This window comes from Panthera pardus, unplaced genomic scaffold, assembly GCF_024362965.1.
Source record: "Panthera pardus isolate Hobbes unplaced genomic scaffold, ASM2436296v1 HiC_scaffold_6, whole genome shotgun sequence".
NCBI lineage: Eukaryota > Metazoa > Chordata > Mammalia > Carnivora > Felidae > Panthera > Panthera pardus.
The window spans coordinates 118,426,083-118,447,330 of record NW_026526991.1 but is presented as its reverse complement, the minus strand read 5'-3'; the positions used below and the strand labels follow the sequence as shown (position 1 = coordinate 118,447,330).

The window sequence follows — 21,248 nt, the reverse complement described above, 5'->3', positions numbered from 1 at the left end:
TTGGTTATGGCAGAAGCACTAATTAAAAAAATAAATATATGCCATTTTATTAAATCTAGGTATTCCCAAATTTCTACTAAAGGTGCTCTCATTTCCAGAGTGATGGCTAGTACTTTAAAACTGTATCTCCCAAGCCTCCAATCTGCAGCTCCAATAATTATGAGCTGCAAACCTCAAATTCCAATAACCTCTGGACATTGTAAAATGTTGCCTGCTGGGGCTCAGTCAAATTATATCTATTATAAGCAAACACATATTCTTTACTCAACCTCATCTTCAAGAGGTATCAGGTGAAACATAATGAAATAAAATCTGTTAAATATTAAAAAGCAGACTATATTCTACTTTAATCATGATACACTTTCTTTTAACCCACACCCATCTGATTATTTTTGTTTACTTTTCACTGCAGAAAATGTCCAGCATAGACAAAACAGTAGAATAAACCCCCATGAACATGACTTAAATAGCTGCAAAAACCCTGCCAGTCTTGTTTCACTCCTGCTTACTTTTTTTCCCTAAAGTAGTTTAAAGCAAATCCCAGATATCATGCCAATTCATCAAGAAATACTTCAAATACTTCAGCATACATCACCAACAAATAGGAACTCTACTTTTTCTTAAGGAAAGATAACAAAACCCTCCCATAGTTCTCCAAACTATGTAATACTCTCCAAGGTGTGGATAATATAAACGGACAACAAACACAACCTTGCCTTCTACATTCATTGTCCCAAATGCCTACTTAACATTAATGAAAAGCAGTATGCCATGACATAGAAATGACAGCACCAAAAGCTATGAAATAAATTTAGAAAGGTTTCACGTGTAAAATCACCACAGAACTCTAAGTTAAGTTCCCAATCAAGTTAACCGTTCCCAATGAATGCTCTGCCTACGTATTCTAATTCAGTGAGGTCATCCATGTGAAAGAACATACCCTACATGAAAAAGTCCAGCATACAGAACAGTGCTTGGCATATGACAGATGACCAATAAATATTCACTACTGACTTATTCAAATTACAGCCCTAGAAGATGTCAATAGTAAAACTGCCCCAAACCAAGTCAGAGATATGTTTCAGGAACAAAGCTCTTACACTGCAAATGACCTGCCGCAGAATCTCCCTCAAATAAAAGGAAAATGCTGCCACTTAGTAGCAGTTTGAGTAAAATACCACTAGGTGTCAGACATGAATCAAAATTTTCTGGCATGACAATCTATTTAGACAAGAAAGACTCTGGAAGAGTGTTATTCATTCAACAAATATTTACTGAGCTCATAAATGTGCCAGGTGCTGATTATCCTACAATGAACACAACAGTTCTGGGATCTGCCTTCTGGAGTATCTGAAGTTTATGAAGCATCATTTTTCCTCTCTCTCTGAAGTTTCAGGAATTTCACAAAGTACGTCTCGCGTGTAGATTCACAGCCCTGCCATTCCTGTTGTGCTGGATTTTAATTTCTCTGCAAACCCAGAAAAATGTGTTACAGTGTTCTAACCACAAGCAGCTATCTTTCCATCTGTGTATCTTTCCATTTTACCATCGCTGGACCCCTTGACCAATGAAATTTGCCCCTCACATTGTTATCAAGCCCTTCCATCTTTTTTTTTTTTTTTTAATTTTTTTTCAACGTTTTTTTATTTATTTTTGGGACAGAGAGAGACAGAGCATGAACGGGGGAGGGGCAGAGAGAGAAGGAGACACAGAGTCGGAAAGAGGCTCCAGGCTCCGAGCTGTCAGCCCAGAGCCTGACGCGGGGCTCGAACTCACGGACCGCGAGATCGTGACCTGGCTGAAGTCGGACGCTTAACCGACTGCGCCACCCAGGCGCCCCAAGCCCTTCCATCTTAAAAAGGAGGACTTACCAGGCTCCCCCAGAAATCACTCTCTTTCTTGCTAAGAACACTCATGGATCAACAAAATCCAACAGCAACCTCCACTTCCTTTTCTCCTTGACCTTCCAAAGCATTCCATTTGCCAATCTCCAACTATGGAGAATTCTGTCCAGATGCCCACTCTGCTCCTATTCTTGGCCTGCTATTTCAGCATAACCTGTAACCCAATGATTTACAGTATCCAAGTTCAGTGAAGTTCTTGGTACTGCTCACTGAACCTTCAAGGTTGCGGTTTCAAACCTCCAAAAAATCTTCTTAAACTGGCTATTCCATCTTGATTTCCTCACACTAGTTGGATAACTTTGCCTCTTACGGCACCATACCTCGATGGCTGTATCCTCATTTTTTAATCTTTGCCCACATCCATACTTCCTTTTGCTCCACCTCAAGTAAGGACTTAGTTACTGGCCTTCTTTAGAACCTTGTTTCCCTCATGGTCTCCTCTCGTGGGTAAAACTTCAGTCAGTCTCTGTTCTTCTCCCCGCTGGACGGAAATACATGTTGTCAGAGACCTACCAAAGCTTCCCAAATGTAGAACAACAATAAATCTTCTCCCTGTCTTTCCACATAGCTATCATCTCTTATACTCCTTCCCTTCCTTTTCATGCTTCCTGAAGAATAGTCTATACTCCTATCCTCATTACTTTCAGTTCAGGGTTTCTCAGACACTGAGAAGTATGCCATTGGGGGCAAAATCGCCCACACACCTCACTCCCATGCTCACTGAGGTTCACTGCTCTAATTTACGTTCCAACCCACTGATATTTGGTTCTCACATCCCGTCGGCTCACTGTACTGAAACTATTCTCCTATCTTACCACTTTGCTACTTGTCAGACTGGGTCCAACAGTATCTTTTTAGTCATCAGCCTAATGAATTTTCTGTGACAAATGGCACGTTATCCACTCCCCCCTTAAAATGACCACCTCTTAATTAGTAGGTCGTCGACTCCTCCTGGTTGTCCTCAGACCTTCTAAAACTTATTCTCAGAGTTCCTTTTCTGATTCTTCGTTCTCTGACCATCTCTTGGATGTTGTGTTCCCTAGGGTCCTATCTTTTATTCTGTTTTCATGCTCTCTGTGCATGGTTTCATTTATCCCTAGGACTTAATTACAGCATATATAACAATGACTTCCAAATCTATTTTCAATCCCCACCTCTATGAGCTCCACACTCAAATTTTCAACTAGGTACTAAACGTTCTACAGGCATCAGAAATGCAACTTATCCCAAACTAAACCCATTTCCCCAGAGGAAGATATGCTTCCCCTCTAGAATCCTGCAGTTAATGCCCCTTCCCCCATCTATCTACTCATGTATGCCAGAAAAGCTAAGCATAATCCTCCACAAATCAACCATTGTTGGTGACATAAAATCCACCCCCAAGCCCTACCACCAAATCTGGGCAAATATAACTTCCGGGTGTCTCTGATATATCTGTTCCACAACACTGTTCCTCCTTCCTCCTGATAAAGTCCTATTCATCTGTCAACAGCACAGAGGACATCCCGCCTGAGACCCCCTTCCCTGGTGCTTAGACGATTCCCCCTCTCTACTGTGGTCCTGTCAAAACTGTACACACCTCTGTGGTTGCACTTATAGAATTATATTACACCTTCAATGTCCACCAGAGCAGGAGTTTCCGGAAGCCAAGGCCCATATCTTACCTACACATTTGTTGAATGTATACAGGCCAGAAACTGTTCTGGATTTTAAGCCAAAATAATAAAATAGAGTTCCTGTTCTACATTCTAATGGAGGAAGAAAATGTTCCACAAGAAACAGGTAGTAGGAGAGATGGTGACAGTGTTAGGAAAAATAATAAGCACAGTGGGAAGGAGAGGGAAAATGAAAGGCAGGGCTGTAATACTATCTTCCTGAAATGGTCAGGCAAACCCTCTCTAGCAGGTGACATTTGAACAACTATCTGAAGAAAGCCAGGTTAGACGCCATATTGCTCCCTTCCCAGCAATCAGATTAGCGACTTGTTCATGGCAGTGACTCAACAAATGTTTGCTAAGTGAATGAATAAGCAACAGGAAACATATTTCTATATATAATATATTTAGCATTCGTATGCAAATATTTCTACTCTGAAAAGTTATCTGTTAAACTTCGAAAACAGAGACCATAACTATTACCATTAACTTATTAGCCGTATCTATGAATCACATACTTTGAATGTAGACTAGCTGGAGAGCAATCAGGGAAAAAAAACCAAACGGGACTATCCAGCCAGATGGTGTCTGTGATCAAGGTCTTAAGTCATGCAGCAGCTGGGAAAAGACAGCTCAAAGTCACCTAATTACAGGATCACCTCTGCAACAACATTTTCCGTGGAGAAGTTATTCCAGGGGACAGCCTAGAACATTAATACTCCAAACACGTACCTTCCTTGACTTTTTCACCTTTATAGCCCTATCCCCAGTTAGCTTTCTGAGACCCTGGATGTCATATATCTTAAAGGTTTTAGAACGCATCCAGAAACTTTTAAAATTGCGTTTATTTTCTTGACCACCAAAGTAACTTCATGCCTTTCAAAGTCTTGAAACCTGCTCCAAAAAATTGGATTTCTGACAGTGCCTACTTTAATCCAATCAAATTCCATTATTGTGAAAATGGTTTCCTGGAACTTTTAAGGTGAAGTTATTTATATATATATATATATATATATATATATATATATATATATTTTTTTTTTTTTTTTTTTTTTTTTTTTTAACTCACATCTAACTTGACCACCTTAGCAGTGTATTTTACAAAGAGGTTGCCCAAATTCCTACTGAACTCCAGGATTACCACATTTTTGTTACTGCTGTCCCAGCTCACACGCTCCGCAGTTATATGAAATAAGATCTCTAAATTAAAGAAAAAAAAAAAGTCTGACACTTTGCATAAAAAGGGGAGAAAGGTGAAAGATAAGAAGGCAGACAAGAGACAATAACTTTCTTCCTCGACAGCGGAGGTACAGACATGAACATGCTGAGTTCTGCAGCTTTGGGAAGAGTCATCTGGGAACAGTGTTTACTCAACAAACATTTGAGCTCCTACCAGGTACTTACTAGGCACTGGAAATTAACAATAAAAGACAGTTTCCTTCCTTAAATAATCTTTGTCCTTAAAGCAATGCATAAAAACACTGTCTTCATAAATACAATGAATAGTCTGGGTATGTAGGAAAATTTCACTTTGCACACGCCGATGATTAATTTTTGATAAGAGATATCATTGCCCCTCTTATTTCTGCATTTTCCTGTATCAGATCTGTGCTGCGGCCACCACCTCCCAGAATCAGGTATAGGAGGAGGCAGAAAATCTCAGCTTGTTTACCATGGAGCAGGAGCAATCACTCGGATTAGCGGTCTCCAAAATATGAGGGATTTTCCAGAAGAGAATTAGGGAAACTAACTGTGAAGCATGAAACAATCGATTTACTTCATCTTATACAAAATGGGCTTCCAAACATTTGAAAATAGCTATCACTTTCTTGCCCTCTGCATCTCTTTTGCAAGCCAAAGGTTCAAGTTCTTTCAATCTTCTCAAAAAATACACATCATAAAATTTATATAGATCCTTGCCATCACTGTCTTTGATTTCTGGGGCTCCCCAGTGTTTCAACCATGTCCTATTTAACCACAAGAAGATCTGGGAGCCCTCATTTCCCATCCTTTCCCACCTGTCAAATGGAGATGAATAAAATGAATATCTGAAGTTAACTTATCAATAGCAACATGAAGAATCACTTATCTTGTGTGTGTGTGTGTGTGTGTGTGTGTGTGTGTGTGTGTCTGTAAGCCTATACATTTTTATACTAGGAAACATTGCTCATAACAGCAAACTACAAATAACTTCGTAATCTGATTTTATCCATGTTGATAGGATATAAAGATATTTTATTATGACATATGGGCAGCAAATCTTCCAATGAAGTATCGATGTACTAGCAAATTGAGCTACTACCAGGGAATGCACAATTTATATTTGAACCAGAGTGCGTATACATGTGAGCCTAGCTGCTAGACAACATCTCCAAATACTATTAATGTCAACCCTATATGTGCAGGCTACTGAACATGAGCCCCTTCCATTTTAAGAGTTTCTTCACCCAGCAGGCAGAAGAAAAGCCTAAGTCCTAGACAGTTATGAATCAATTAGAAGATTAGCCCACATTTAAGAATAATGTTAACTGAAAATTATGCTTCCACCAACCTGAAAGCTACCTGGGTGCTAAGCAAAGGAAGGGGGAAAAGAGAAGGAAACCAATTTCTAAAAAGTGGCTACAGACCAAACTTCACATTGATTTGCAGGCTAAAAATACAATCGCCTGGTTCTGTATAAAAGCAAACACCAGTCTACTTGAAAACAACTTTTTCACCCTAGATCTCAAAAAATCTCCAGTAATAACTTTTGAAGGTCAACAAACGCAAAATAGTCCAATACATAAAGCAAAAAAAAAAAAAACAAAAACCAACCTATCCTGAGCTAGAACCAGGAAAAAAAAAAAAAAGGAAAGAGAAACAGAGGAGCGCCTGGGTGGCTCAGTCAGTAAGTGTCCAACTTCAGCTCAGGTCATGATCTCACTGCTCGTGGGTTTGAGCCCCAGGTGCTGTGCTGACAGCTCAGAGCCTGGGGCCCACTTCAGATTCTGTGTCTCTCTCTTTTTCTGCCCCGCCCCCACTCATTCTCTCTTTTCTCTCTCAAAAAAATGAGTAAACGTTAAAAAATTTAAAAAAGAAAAGAAAAGAAAGAGAAACAGACCCAGAAAGACTCTTGATAGTGGAATTTCCAGAACCAGATTATAAAACAACTTTGCTTAGCATGTTTGAAGAAATTATTAAAAAAAAGGCCTAAAAATGATAAAGAGAAAACTATAAGAAGCAATCATGTACAGTTTACTACATTACCCTAAAGAACTTCTAACAATCAAAATTTAAAACTCAAAATTATTAGATATATACTAGAAGAAAATATCCAAAATGCAGCTGGGGAAGACCAAAAATAAAAAGGAAAAAGTAGAGAATTTAGGAGCCATAGGGGACAGAATAAAAACATCTAACATATGTTTAATTGAAGAATTAAGAGAGCATTGAAGAATTGAAGAGAGCCTTGAAATACAGATAATACGTGAGGAAACACTGACTGAAAATTTTCTAGAACTGATGACAGACACCCAATGACAGACACAAGAAGCTCAATGAATTGGAAACAAGGAAAATAAAAATAAATTTTCACCAAGAATGGCCAAACACCGAAATGGCCAAACACCAAAGACATGAAGAAAATCTTAACAGTAGATATGAAAAAAGTTTGCCTTCAAAAAACCAATAAACCAAAATATGAATTCTTATGAGCAAGTATAGAAGCCAAAAGAGAGTGGGATATGATCTTCAATATGTTGGAAGAAAATATCAACATAAAATTCTGTAGCAACAATCTTTTCCAAAATGAGAGCAAAGCAAAGACCTTTCAGGAAAAAAACCAACCAAAGTCCTGAGAGAACTGTGACACAACATAAAAGTATCCTGCAGGTAGGAGGGAGAGAAATAAGTAGAGAGAGCATGACCTAAGGCCCTTATATTGTTTCAGAACAGAGTAAAATATTAATTAGCATTAGACTGTGATAAACTTGCATATTATAATTTCTAGGATAACCACTAAAAGAATCACAATATATTACTTAGTCTTAAAGAGAGAAAAGAAATATAAGAAATTCAAAATAAAATAGAAACTTTAAAATAAAGTAGGCGAATAAACAATAAATGTATTATGAGTTGTATTAAACGTAAACAGACAAAAATTTCCAAATCTGACAATAGTGAACTGCCTTATTTCAGAATCAACTCTTCCACCCATGAGCCACAACCAGAAAAGCTCGACCAAGTACAGGTAACATTTGTATGAAGGCAGAGACAGCCTCCAAGGCAAGAGCACTCAGAGGGTACAAGATCCCAGAGAGAAGGAAGTCCAGCGAGGTGGTCTCGGTGTTTTACACCGCTTTTCACCTCGAGGCCCTTTCTGCTTCCAAAGCCACAGCTGAGAGACGGAGGCGCTGTGCAGAGCTTCCATCAGTCTCAAAGGGCCACGGGAACAAAAATGGGCATTCGAGGCCAGCCAAGGAAGAGGGCCTGGAAAACACCACCATGCTTTCAGTTGAGGCCTCCAAAGTAACATGTGGGGTGAGCAGGGGTGAAAAAGAGAAAGCCCAACCCCGTCAAGCATGCAGGTGTGCTGTGCAGATTTCCTTCGAGAGAAGCTGCTATGGGGAACACAGCTGGGTGACAGCCCCAGCTGCTGCCCTTTAATATCCACCGCCACATTCGCACAGAGGCCACGTTTCCCCACGCCTGCCCAAGGATTCTCAAGGGCAGTGTTTGCATGGGAGCTCCCCAGTTGCCTCACAGAGACCTCCATACCTTGTGCTGCAATCTGGCACCTTTCCTACCGGAGCCTCCCTTCCCTCTCTTCTTTCACAGATGTCAGACCTACAGTGCGCTCTGAAGTCTTCCCCTGCCTCTCCCGCCCCCTTCGTCTCAATCCTGCACAGACACTTCTCCCACGAAATCTCTGGCACGTCTAACGCTGTCTTGCCATCTGTTCCTGTTGTGGCGTCTGTTTCGCAGAGAACCCGAACTGTTACACCAAATGTCAAAAAAACTAAGGCCCACCTTTAGGTAAAGACAGTCTCTGAACAGAGATGCAAAAATCCTAAATACAACAGAAAACCAAACCTGGCAATATGTAAAAAGTATCATATATTATGAACAAGCTTGGTTTAGTCCAGTAATGCAATGTTTAACAGTTGGAAAAATAAATCAATATAATTCACTATATTAAGAGATTAAAGGGAAAAAAATAAAAGGTTTATTCCAAAAGATGCAGAAAAATTCAACACTCCTTCATGGGAAAGACATTACACTCGCAGATTAGAAGATTCAATTATTTCAAATGTTTTCAAATAATCAAATATTGTAATTAATACAAAGCTAATTAAAATTCCAATAGGATTTTTTTGTGGGTGTAGAAACTGACAAACTGATTTTAAAAGTGTTATAATATTGCAAATGGACAAAAACAGCCAATCCAATCGTGAACAACAAAATTAAAAGACTTTACCTTTCAGCAACATTTATTATATAGTAATGACAGTAAAATTAAGATCGCAGTTTTGCTGCAAAGAAAGTGACCGATGGAATAGAACAAAGGTTGACAAATTTTGTGTGTAAAGAGCCAAGCAGTAAACATTTTAGGCCATGCAGAACATATACAGTCTCTGTCACATATTCTTCTTCTTTTAAACAACCTTTTAAAAATATAGAACCGTTCTTAGTTTGGAAGCTACACTAAAGTGAGGCACAGGACAACCCCTGGAAAGAAGGAAGTCCAGAAACAGACCTACACATATACAGATACTTTATGATCAAGGTGGTTTTACAGAGCAGTAAAGAAAGTACGGTCTTTTCACTAAAGAGTGCAGGGTTAAATGTATATCCATATAGGGGGAAAAAATCTTGACTTCATACTACATGCAAAAATAGTCAATTACAGGTGAACTGGAGATAGATAACACAGGAGAATATCTTTGTGACCATGCTTAAATAGGATTCAACGTATTAGCCATAAAAGGGAAGATTGACAATTTGGACTATATTACAAATAGGAACTTTCCTTTATGAAAATTACTAACGAGAAATTGAAAGGTAACTAATAGCTGGATATTTGCTATAGATACAACTAATAAAATCCTCATCAAGAATATTTAAAAAATTGTTTAATGTTTTTTAAATTTATTTTTGAGAGAGAAACAGGGTATGAGTGGGGGAGGGGCAGACAGAGAGGGAGACACAGAATCTGAAGCAGGCTCCAGGCTCTGAGCTGTCAGCACAGAGTCTGACGTGGGGCTTGAACCCACAAACCATGAGATCGAGACCTGAGCCGAAGTCAGACGCTTAACTGACTGAGCCACTCAGGCGCCCCTCCTCATCAAGAATATTTAAAGAACTCCTACAAATTAATTTTTTTTAAAGTACTGATACCCAATAGCCAAACGAAAGGTAATCAACCCCATTAGTTTTCAGGAAGATAAAAATGAACCCACATGCCACACCACTATACACCCACTAAAATGACCAAAATTAAAAAGACTGACAAATATTAAATGTTAGTGAGGATATGACACAACTGGGACTCTCACACCTCGTGGTTCAGTATATTAGTTGGTATAATCACTTTGAAAACAATTTAGCGGTATCTACTAAATGTGCCTGTATGCATACCTATTAGTGTTACCCCTGGATACACAGACCCACTAGAAATAAGTACACGTGTTCCCAAAAGTTCATGTATAAGAATGCTCATAACTGCACTGGCTGAAATAGCTAAACACTGGGGGAAAAAGTCCAACTAAATTATTATATATGTTCTCTTTGTTTTAAATCAACTTTAATGAGGTATATAATTTACATGTAAAAAAATGTGCTCATTTTAAGTGTGAGCTTCCTAAGTTTTGACAAATGTATAAACCCATGTAACCACCATGACAATCAAGATAAAGAACATTTCCATCTTGCCAGAAACTTCCCTTAGCCCCTTTGCAATCAATTCAGGCAACCACAATTTGGGTTGGATTTATCTTTCCTCCCATACAAATAGCATCAGACAGTCTGTACTCTTTTGTGCTTGGTTTCTTTCACTCATCAAAATGTTTTAGACAGCAAAAGCATGAACAACAAAAGAAAAAGTACATAAATTAGATTTCATCAAAATTAGGAACTTTTGTGCATCAAAGGACATTATCAAGAAAGTGAAAAAACAATCTGTGGAATGAGGGAAAATATATGCAAATCATATATCTGATAACAATCTACTATCTAGAATATATAAAGAACACTTACAACTCAAAATCAAAAAGACAAATAACCCAATTAAAAAAAAAAAAAAAAAGGAGCAATGGACTTAAATAGACATCTCTCCAGAGAAGATATACAAACGGTTAACAAGCACACGAAAAGATGCTCAATTTCACTAGTTATTAAGGAAATAAATGCAAAGCAAAACCACAATGAGATACCACTTCACACTCACTAGACTGGCTATAATTCAAAAATGGAAAATAACAGGCACTGATGAGGATGTGGAGAAACTGTGACCTTCACACATTGCTGGTGCAAATGTAAAAATGGTACAGTTACCATGGAAATGTGGAAAACAGTTTGGCAGGTCCCCAGATGTTAAACACAGAATTACCACATAACAACGGAGCAATCCCACTCCTAGATATATATCCTAGAGATCTGAAAACAGGGACTCAAATAAACACTTGCATACACAAGTTCATAGCAACACTAATTACAATAGCCAAAAAAGGTAGAAACAGTCCAAATGTCCATCGATGGGTGAATGGATAAGCAAGCTGTGGTATATACATGCAAGGGAATACTATACAGCCAGGAATGAAGTATTGATTCCTGTTCCCCATGGACAAAACTCAAAAACATTACACAAAATGCAAGAAGCCATATGAAAAACATTATATATTGTATCATTCTATTTTTATAAAATATCCAGAATAGGTGAGTCCAAAGGGACAGAAGACAGACTGGGATTTCTCAGGGACTTTGGGGAGGGGAGAATAGTGAATGACAGCTTAATGGATATGGGCTTCCTTATGGAGCAATGAAAATGTTTTGGAACTAGACAGAGGTGATAGATGTACGTTTCATACATGACCTTTAATTCTATACTAAATGCCATTGAATTGTTCGCTTTACAACGGTGAATTTTGTATTATGTGAATTTCACTTCAATATAAGAAATGTTTATGAGATTGATCCACAAGGCTATGTGTATTCCATTGCATTGATACACCACAATTTGGTTATCTATTCTTATATTGATGAATACTTAGGTTGAATCCAGTGTTTATTTATTATGAATACAGCACTTATGAATATTCCTGTACAAATAGTTTTGCAGGCAAATATTTCATTTATCTTTGGTAAATACCTATGAATGCCCTTAACATCTCTTACAACTAAGTGAAAAATACCAAAACATTCTATCAGTCATGAGATGCATAGGTATCAAAAATATAACCAAATCAAAGATGGAAATCAATTGCAAATATTAAAGCAATAATGCTTTATCCTTCTGCTGAACAGACTTAAGCCAATAGGACATGTTCAGTTAGGAAAAAGAAGAAGAAAATTAAAGAACAAGTATAAAATGCTAAGACTATGTTAACCAAAATTGCATATGAAAGTTGAATTAAGGTATTTTAATACTCTTTACCTTTCAAGGGAACAGAATGCTCTTTCTTACATTTCCAAGGATGAATTATGAAAGTAAAGAATTTTCTGCAAAACCATGGTAGAAAGTGAGAGGAAACCCTAGAACCAGATGGCTTGTTTGTGGTCCAATGCTGTCCCTTGCTAATTACTTAAACACTTCATGCTTCAGTTTCCTCATCTAAAATAGGGAGGTGATAATATCCACCCCAGAAAGTTGATGAACTAATCCACAAAAAATCTTAAAACAGTGCCCGGCACATTATAAATCAGCTGCCACCACTGCCACCACACTATCTCCCCCTCCTCCTCCACATCATCATCATCATTATCATCATCATCATCATCATCATCATCTTCTCATCATCATCATCATCATCATCATCTTCTCTTCCTCCTCCTCCTCCTCATCAACAACATCAACATCATCATCTCTACTTCCTAAAGTATCTTCAGGACAATATCAGACATCTGTGGATGTTCTAATGAATAGTATTAAAAATTAACAAAAATATGTAACTAATTAGTATATTTGCCTACCTACCAGAGAAACTCAAATTGTTTAAACTGTCAAATACGTGAAAAATGGATCCTAAGGGGTTTAGTCAATGCACAAGACATCAGCAAAGACCCACGGAACTCACTTAGTGTTGCTACATTTTAGAAATAGTGAAACACTCTTCTAGGACCTACCGGGACATTACTGACCATGGACCTAACCATAAGAAATTCCTCTTACGATGAATTTTCAGGTCCATTTTTTACTGTTATATTATTCTGAGGGAATAGGTTTTCACCTTATGAATGGAAATTAGTGGCATAAAATACGCCCGATTTTCTCAGGTTTTCAGAATTTACCTCTTCATTAAATGGAAGAATGTTTGACCTCTAAGCATAATGGGTACTGTTCAGTGGGCATAAAATGATGAACTGGGCCAAATTAGGTTTCATTCTCAGGAATAGGAAGTGTTATGATAAGAGAGGAAGGAAGAAAGAAGGTATAATGAGGACTGTATCTTATATACAGATGTCAGCTCATGAGAAAATCAGGTATAATCAAAATTAATTATGAAAGTCATTTCGATCCTCCAGTAAATTCCAAAGTTTGGGTCGTTGTTGTTGTTACTCTTTGCATTTAGTAGCTTCCCAGGTCCCAATTCTGGTGTCTATGGCTACCCAGGTATCCTATCACTCTTGACATTGAATTTGGAAATGCTCTATTGATTTTTCAGAATCACCACATCTTTCCAGAAGTGGTCTGAGGAAGTTTCTATTTCTTGCCACTAAAAAAGCCTTGGTTAGAAAACTCCAACATAGGCTACAGAGCTCTTTAGTCAGAAACAACTGCAATCAGGGGCCCTGCGTGGCTCAGTTGGTTGGGCATCCAACTCCGGCTCAGGTCATGATCTCACAGTTCATGGGTTCGAGCCCCGCATCGGACTCTGTGCTGACAGCTCAGAGCCTGGAGCCTGCTTCAGATTCTGTGTCTCCCTCTCTCTGCCCTGCCTCCTCTCACTCTGTCTTTCAAAAATGAATAAACGTTAAAAAAAAATTTTTAATAAAAAAAATTAAAAAAAAGAAACTGCAATCACAAAATACAAATTTTTACTACTGAGAGAATTTATAAAATTCCCACTTACTTTTTTGTACTATTAATGCTTAAATATACATTTTGATGCCGAAGTAGAAATCCAACAGTTATTCAGGTACCTAACAAAATGACAAACACACTCCTGGACATGTCCCTATAATTAAACTTCGACAGAATTTTTACTCATGGAATAAGTAGAAAAGAAATAACAGTAATTACAAACTTCTAATTATTCTTGTTTTGATTATTTATAAAGATCTTCTCCAGAGATCTAAGGGACAACAGGACAACAGCAAGACAGCAATTATCAACAACTATCATCAACAAAAAATATTTTTCTACTTTAACAGCCTTTTTCTTATAAATATTATTTGCATCATAATACAGAAAACAAATCAACAAGAAAAAATAATTTTAAAACACAAGACAGTACACGTATATAGGCTCTAAGAAACATACCAGAATGGAAGTTGGGGAAGGAGAATAATCAGAAAGTCAAGTGTCAAAAGAGATTCCACTAAATTGCCAAAAGGAAAGAACACTAAAACAAAACCTTTCAACTGTTTCACAGAATTTTGGCATTATCACAGGATCTCTTAGGAGTTTGAATAAAATTCTGGCAATTACTTCCTCTCCAGTGATTCTAGGCTTTGACTTGGATCATTACACTGGAGGCTTGGATTCTATTTCATTAAAACAAAATTCACATAAAAAGATATCGTAATCTCAATATGCTTGAAAGTAAGTTTTATCAGTAGATGAAACTGTAAAATAAAAATCGTCATATTCAGTTGAATTAAAATAAAGAAACTTTATTCTCATAAAATATGTTCTTATGGTTGGTTGATGAGTTGAGTTGAAACGGTATTATGAGGGCTATACTTTAGCTAACTAGGCCTCAATGGACTAACTTGTGACCCCACTACCAACTGGGATGACCAGAGCAAACCTAGGCCTGGGGGGCAGAGGAGGCAGAGGACGACTCAGTCAGTCACTCCTTAAACTCCATGAACTTCCCAAATTCACTGCTCGCCAGGGAATCAGAACTGAGTAAAAAGTGATGGTTGCTCTTCTAAGATGTTCAGGGCTTCTAAACTGAGGATATCCCTGACTTTTATGTGAATTCTTTGTCCTTAGGTATTCACAAATATGGAACAAACTTCTTTGTTTTTAACTTTCTCAAGGCAGAGAAATATGACAGAGTAATTTCATATCATACTAACTATACCCTGTTTTATCCACCAATTCTTGACTTTACATAAGTCAGACTGTTTCTTAAAAGACAGCATTATTCTAGGTGCTGTGTGTAACAGGCCACCTGAGCACCAGCACATCGTCCTGCGGGACGATGGGAGGACAGAAGACCCACATCCTCTTTCCTCTTGCTGAAGCTGGTTTTGTAAGCTTTCCCTTTCCTCGCTAACACCTATTTCTAGCTCATGCCAAGTAACATTTGGAATTCTTCCTGAACCCCAGTGCATGACAGATGGTGACACAAGAGTGGCCCTCCCTGCACAACAGTGATAACCTATGAAGGGTCCTACCTGGTCTTACACTCACAGAATACTTTTGATAATGCTGAAAGAAATTGTTTTCTTCCCCTTTAGCCCTTAGCATGACCATTCTAAGACCGCAAATCAGATATGGGTATTACAAAGTTTCATCAACAGGGGAGTGGATAAACAAACGGGTGGATAACCAGTCTGCGGTGTATTCAAACAAACTAACCAGCAACAAATGAAAGAGCAGTGTTAGTATCTATCCGTACCATGCAGTGGAACCTCAAAAATACTACAGCAAGCAAAAGACACAAACGAGTACATGATACGGTATTCCATTTATAAGAAATACTAATCTGCAGTGATGGGAAGCAGATTAGTGGTTGTCTAGGAACAGCAGAGTGCTGTGTAAGGGAACTTTATGGAATGATGGAAAGGTTTTTTGTTTTTTTTTTTAATTATTGAAGTATATAGCAATATACAATGTTACATCAGTTTCAGGTGTAAAACATACTGATTCTACAGAAAGGTTCTTTTTGGTATTAGAGCTTGACTGCGATGGTGGTTTCACAAGTTATAGATTTATCAAAATGTACCTTACATGTATAACTGTACACTTAAGATTGGTGCAAACATGACATTCTTGTTAAAAAGGTGTAACTTCAAAGTCATGATAAGAAAACATCAGACAAAGCTAAACTGACGGGAACTGTACAAAATAACGCACTGGTACTCTTCAAAGGTGTTGAGGCCATGAAATACAAGGACAGACTGAGGCGCTGTCACAGACTAGAGAAGACAAAGGGACAAGACAATTGAATGCAATGTGGAATCTCGCATCGGAGAAAAGATGCTGGTAGAAAAACTAGTAAAAAAACAAATAAAGTCTGTAGTTTAATTAACAGTATCAGACCAATGCTAATTTCTTAGTCCTGTTCACTGTACCACGAATGTGTAAGTTGTTGGACATTATGGGAAGCTAAACGAAGGATATACAGAAACTTCTGTACTATTTTAGCAACCTTTATTCTAGTCTAAAATCATCTAGAAATAAAAGTTTTTAAAATGGGCACATTTTATTGTGTGTGACATTTAACTCATCAGAGTTCATATAAAATTAAAACAAAAATGAGTGGACGTTAATAAGAAATATCCCCATCCCTGGCCTGATTCTCCTTTTAATAAGCTTATTAAAGATAATGCTTAAGTCAAGAGTAAGATTAACTATGAGAAGACCCCAAGTACTCTCTTTTTCACTATTTGAGTCAATAAATCTACTAGATAAAACACACAGCATTTCTTACCTAAAAAAAATTACTGAATTTAAAAGATTACTAATTAAATAAAAATATCACAATTACTTTCCTCAGAATCATAGATGTTCCCCTGCATAAGCACTAACATATAATTAACAATAAAATCACCGCATGTTGAAATCATCCTGAGACAATGGAATCCATAAAACAGTAAAATTATTTCATTTCTAGGGCTCTCCCATCTAAGAGTTATATATATATTTGGACTCGAAAAACTGTATCAGCTCATTTAATATTACTTAAGGAATAGAAAGACATGTAGCAAAACAGAGAAAAATTAAAATTTTTATAGCATACCTCCTCTGTTGCCATTTTCTTCATCCTACAATATAAAAAAAAAAAAAACCCATATGTAAATAGTCATTTAGAAATTCTAGTAAAATCAAAGCAAGCCTCAATTCAATTCAAAGTGCCCTCCCCAAAACGTGGCAATAACAACCTCATTAACCTCCAGAAGGATGGAGCCTTCATAAGGAAGGCACAAGGGGAGGATGAGAGGAAGATAAGAAGGAGACAGGAACTGCCTTGCATTGTTGTTGTTGTTGTTGTTGTTGTTTTTAACTTACTTTAATTAATGTTCTTACCTTATATGAAAATTGAATTGCAGACTCTGGGGGATAAACAATAAAATGCCTCAATGTAAAACCAAAGCCTTGAGATGTTCTTTTCAACATAACTGTTTTGGGACCTGGCCAGGAGAATGTTTCATCTTCGGATGGTGATACAGTTTCACTTTGTTCTTTTCCATCTTTACTCTTTGATACCTAAAATAAAAAGACATTTAAAAGTTAACTAGAAAATTCAACAGACTTCCTCACTTGGACAAAAACCATATGTATGAGTGCAGATACAAACCTAAAGGAGAAAGAGGAACCATATTCTTTGTATTACAAATCACGTAGATCATCGTGATTTTTCTTTTTTTTTTCTTTTTTTTTTAATGTTTATTTATTTTTGAGACAGAGAGAGACAGAGCATGAATGGGGGAGGGGCAGAGAGAGAGGGAGACACAGAATCCGAAGCAGGCTCCAGGCTCTGAGCCATCAGCCCAGAGCCTGACGCGGGGCTCGAACTCACGAACCATGAGATCGTGACCTGAGCTGAAGTCGGACGCTCAACCGACTGAGCCACCCAGGCGCCCCTCATCGTGATTTTTCTAGAGAGGGATGCTATGAAAGGTAATCAGATGTAAGAAAGAACCCTTGGTAAATCTAACAGTTAAAACTGACAACACAATAGAAGGTATGAAGCTAACACCATGACCATCCTGTAAAGCACTAAGAAACACAAACTATGAAAGAAGAGACGTGATTCTCTTACCAAGAACACTAAAACTGTTATCAGAGAGTCCAACAGAAATAAAAGATAATTAGAAAATAATAGACAAGACCTTCAAGTCCTGAGCACAAATTCAGTACCCACACAGCTAGTCCTTCCACTACCCTGGCTATCCAGCATTCTGCTCTCTTCTCTTCCACTCTTGGCTTTCATCTGGTCATGGCTGAAAACCCTGCGTAATCGAAAATCAAACACCCACTCTTCATTCCCTCCCATCCATCCCTCAGCTCTTCTAAATCTGCCATCTGGAGCTGCTGCCTCCTACCTCTTCCCTGTCCCTCACCACCTCATGTTCTCACTTCCCTTGTAAGCCAGCTTCAATTCACTCCATTGCCTTTCTCTTCCTTCCTCGAAGTCCTAACCTTGACACAATCTAACCTCAGATAAATAATTAACACTGCCTGCTCTGGGCCTGCACCTATGTGGCCAAACATGAGCGGAGATGAAAATAAAGAAAGAAAGAAATTGAACAAACAAATAAATATGAAGCTGTTTTCATTTTAAGTTCATAACCTCAAGGGAGCTTTTACTGTTGTCTGCCAATAATAATATAGTTCTGTCCAGTATATTCGAGCTACATGACTATTTTATCCCTTCTCATCCTCACTTGCAGCTAATGACCCTGCTTTCTGTCACACTGAAAACCACAGGCCATGAGATGAGAGCTTAGTCGCTTGCCACATCTACCCCCCTACAGCTGTGGCCAGCTTCTCCTGCCCTCTTTCTCATCACAATCCTGCTCCGATGGCCCACTCTTCTGGGGTCCCTACCCATGTACCAGACCCCTTTTACTGCTCACAGATGTGATTCCTGCAATTCTCCCCTCTCCTTCACATCATCTATTTTCTTTACTATATTCCCATCAGCATAGACACATTTTGTAGGTCCTTTAATTTTAAAGCAACAACAACAAAATCCTCGAACCACATAGCCCTCTCAAGCTACCACCTTGTTTGCCACCACCACTCTGCCTATCCTGTAGAGCAAAACTCTTTGGAAGTTGACTATAGTTGCTCTCTTGAATTCTTTTCCTCCCATTTTCTTTTGAATCCCCTTAAGTCAGGCTTTTGCCACCATAATTCCCTGATACTGTCCCGGTCAAGGTTACCAACGGCTTCCACATTGCTAAACTGAGCAGTCAATTCTCAGTTCTTGTCTTAATGTGACTTACCAATGGGTTCAAGAATCACTTCTCCTTTTTGAAAATTTGTCTCCACTTGACTTCCTATACTGATTTTACTCCTAACTCATAGGCTATTTCTTAGTCTCCTTTGTTACTACGTCATCTGCTCAACTGCTGACATTGGGAATATCCAGGGCTCAGTCCATAGACTTTCCTAGTTCTACTCTGTCTTTTGGTGATTTCATCCAGTCTAATGCTTTAAATACCATTTATATATAGACAACCCCTAATTTTTAAATCTAGCCCAGATATCTCCCCAATCTAATAGGTATCTCAAAATTGTGTCTGCAATACTGCTAAGATTTTGTATTAAATTACAATTCCAAGTTCATCTCAGCAGTTTGAAATATCACCTTTATTGGGGCACCTGGGTGGCTCAGTTGGTTAAGCATCCGACTCTTGATTTCAGCTCAGGTCATGATCTCATGGTTCCTGAGTTCAAGCCCTGCATTGGCCTCTGCATTCACAGCACAGAGCCTGCTTGGGATTCTCTCTCTCCGTCTCTCTCTGACCCTCCCCATTTGTTCTCTCTCTCTCTCTCTCTCAAAATAAATAAATAAACTTAAAAAAAAAAAAAAAAGAAATGCCACCTTTGTCAAATGGCAAATACTTGAACATGCTTCCTTTTATTATATTTTTATTATGTTTCACTAGTGAATCTACCTATTCCTTCAGAATGACTTGCTTCATATAAAGGTGTTAAAACTTAAAAAATGTCCTGAAATTAATTTTTGCATGATAAAAAATGTATTACACTACAAAGAAAATAAATCCAAGAGACTTCTAAATCCTTAATATTTTCATCACACAGTCAATATTTGGGCTGTTAGTAGTTAGCTATTCATCAATTTCATTTTCTCTTCTTCCTGGAAAGATAACTAGATAGTAACATTCTCCAGGCAAACTTGCCATAAGGGCAGCTGTGACCAAATTCTAGTCAATGGAATTCTAGTCAGTGGAATGTGAATGAAAATAATATGCAATATACAAAAATCAGTTGTATTTCTACATACTTACAATAAGCATTGGTAACTGAAAAAACTTTTAAAATACTGCTCAAAATATGAAATACTTAAGGACAAATCTGACAAAAGATTTGCAAGGCTTATTAACTGAAAATCCAAAACACTGCCGAGAGATTTAAAGCATATCTAAATAAATGGAGAGATATACCATGTTCATGGATCAGAAGACTAAGTATTCTTAAAATGTCAACTCTCCCCAAATTGATCTAGAAATGAGATCACAATAAAAATCCAGGAGATTTCTGTTTAGAAGTTAACATACCATTTCTAAAATTCACTTTAAATGAGAAGAATCCAAACAGCTAAGACAAATTTGCAAAAGAACAAAATTGGTGTACTTACAGAACAAGAATTCAAGGCTTATCATAAAGCTACAATAATCAAGACTGAAATCATCTATGGAGACTTTGTGCACCTGAAGCTAATTTATCACAAATGCATTTTAGTTTATCCTCCCTTCTAGGACTTTGCTAGAAAGAGGGAGTAAGAGCAAACATCAACATGGGGGAATCAAGCTGAGTCTCAAGTAACTGCAAAAGTGATCATACAATTAGGTAAAGTTTGCAGGATAAAGGTTATTATTCTGGGCTTAATCACCTAAATAGTTTAGTCACGATTTAAGCGGTGACTAGATCCTCCTTTTGTGATCCAAATGAAAGAATCATTTTATACATGCACATAAGCAATCCCCCCATTTATTCAGTAAATAAATACTGAGAACCTACTGTGTATCTAACACTGTTCCACCCGGTTAGGATACAAGGATAAATAAAATATACATAATTTATTTTGTTTTCTAAATTAAGCTTCTAATTTTAAGATAATTATAGGTTCACATGCATTTGTAAGAAATAACACCAAGGGATCTCCTTAATCTTTATGCAATTTCCCTCAACATCAACATCCTGGAAAACTATAGTACGTATCACAACCAGGATAATGACATGGATAGCATCCATTCATCATATTCAGAGCAGTTTTACTTGTATCCTGTTTATGTTTAGCTCTGTGCAGTTTTATTGCATGTGTACAATTGTATATTCACCACCAGTCAAGATACAGAACAGTGCTTTTACCATAGGATCTCTCCTGTGGTCCTTTCATAACCACAT

General features: G+C 37.7%; 1 protein-coding gene across 6 annotated transcripts in view; it reads right to left on the bottom strand.

The window, feature by feature from the left end:
- The window catches only part of ARHGAP21 (Rho GTPase activating protein 21), a 136,500-nt gene that overhangs the window by 60,307 nt on the left and 54,945 nt on the right, over positions 1 to 21,248 (bottom strand). For all 6 annotated transcript variants that reach the window (XM_019432586.2, XM_019432588.2, XM_019432590.2 and 3 more), the window contains 2 exons: positions 17,175 to 17,354; positions 16,888 to 16,912 (listed from right to left, as the gene is read on the bottom strand). In XM_019432586.2, coding sequence (XP_019288131.2) covers positions 16,888 to 16,912; positions 17,175 to 17,354 — 205 coding nt within the window. Of the gene's footprint in view, positions 1 to 16,887; positions 16,913 to 17,174; positions 17,355 to 21,248 lie in introns of those variants that run through there.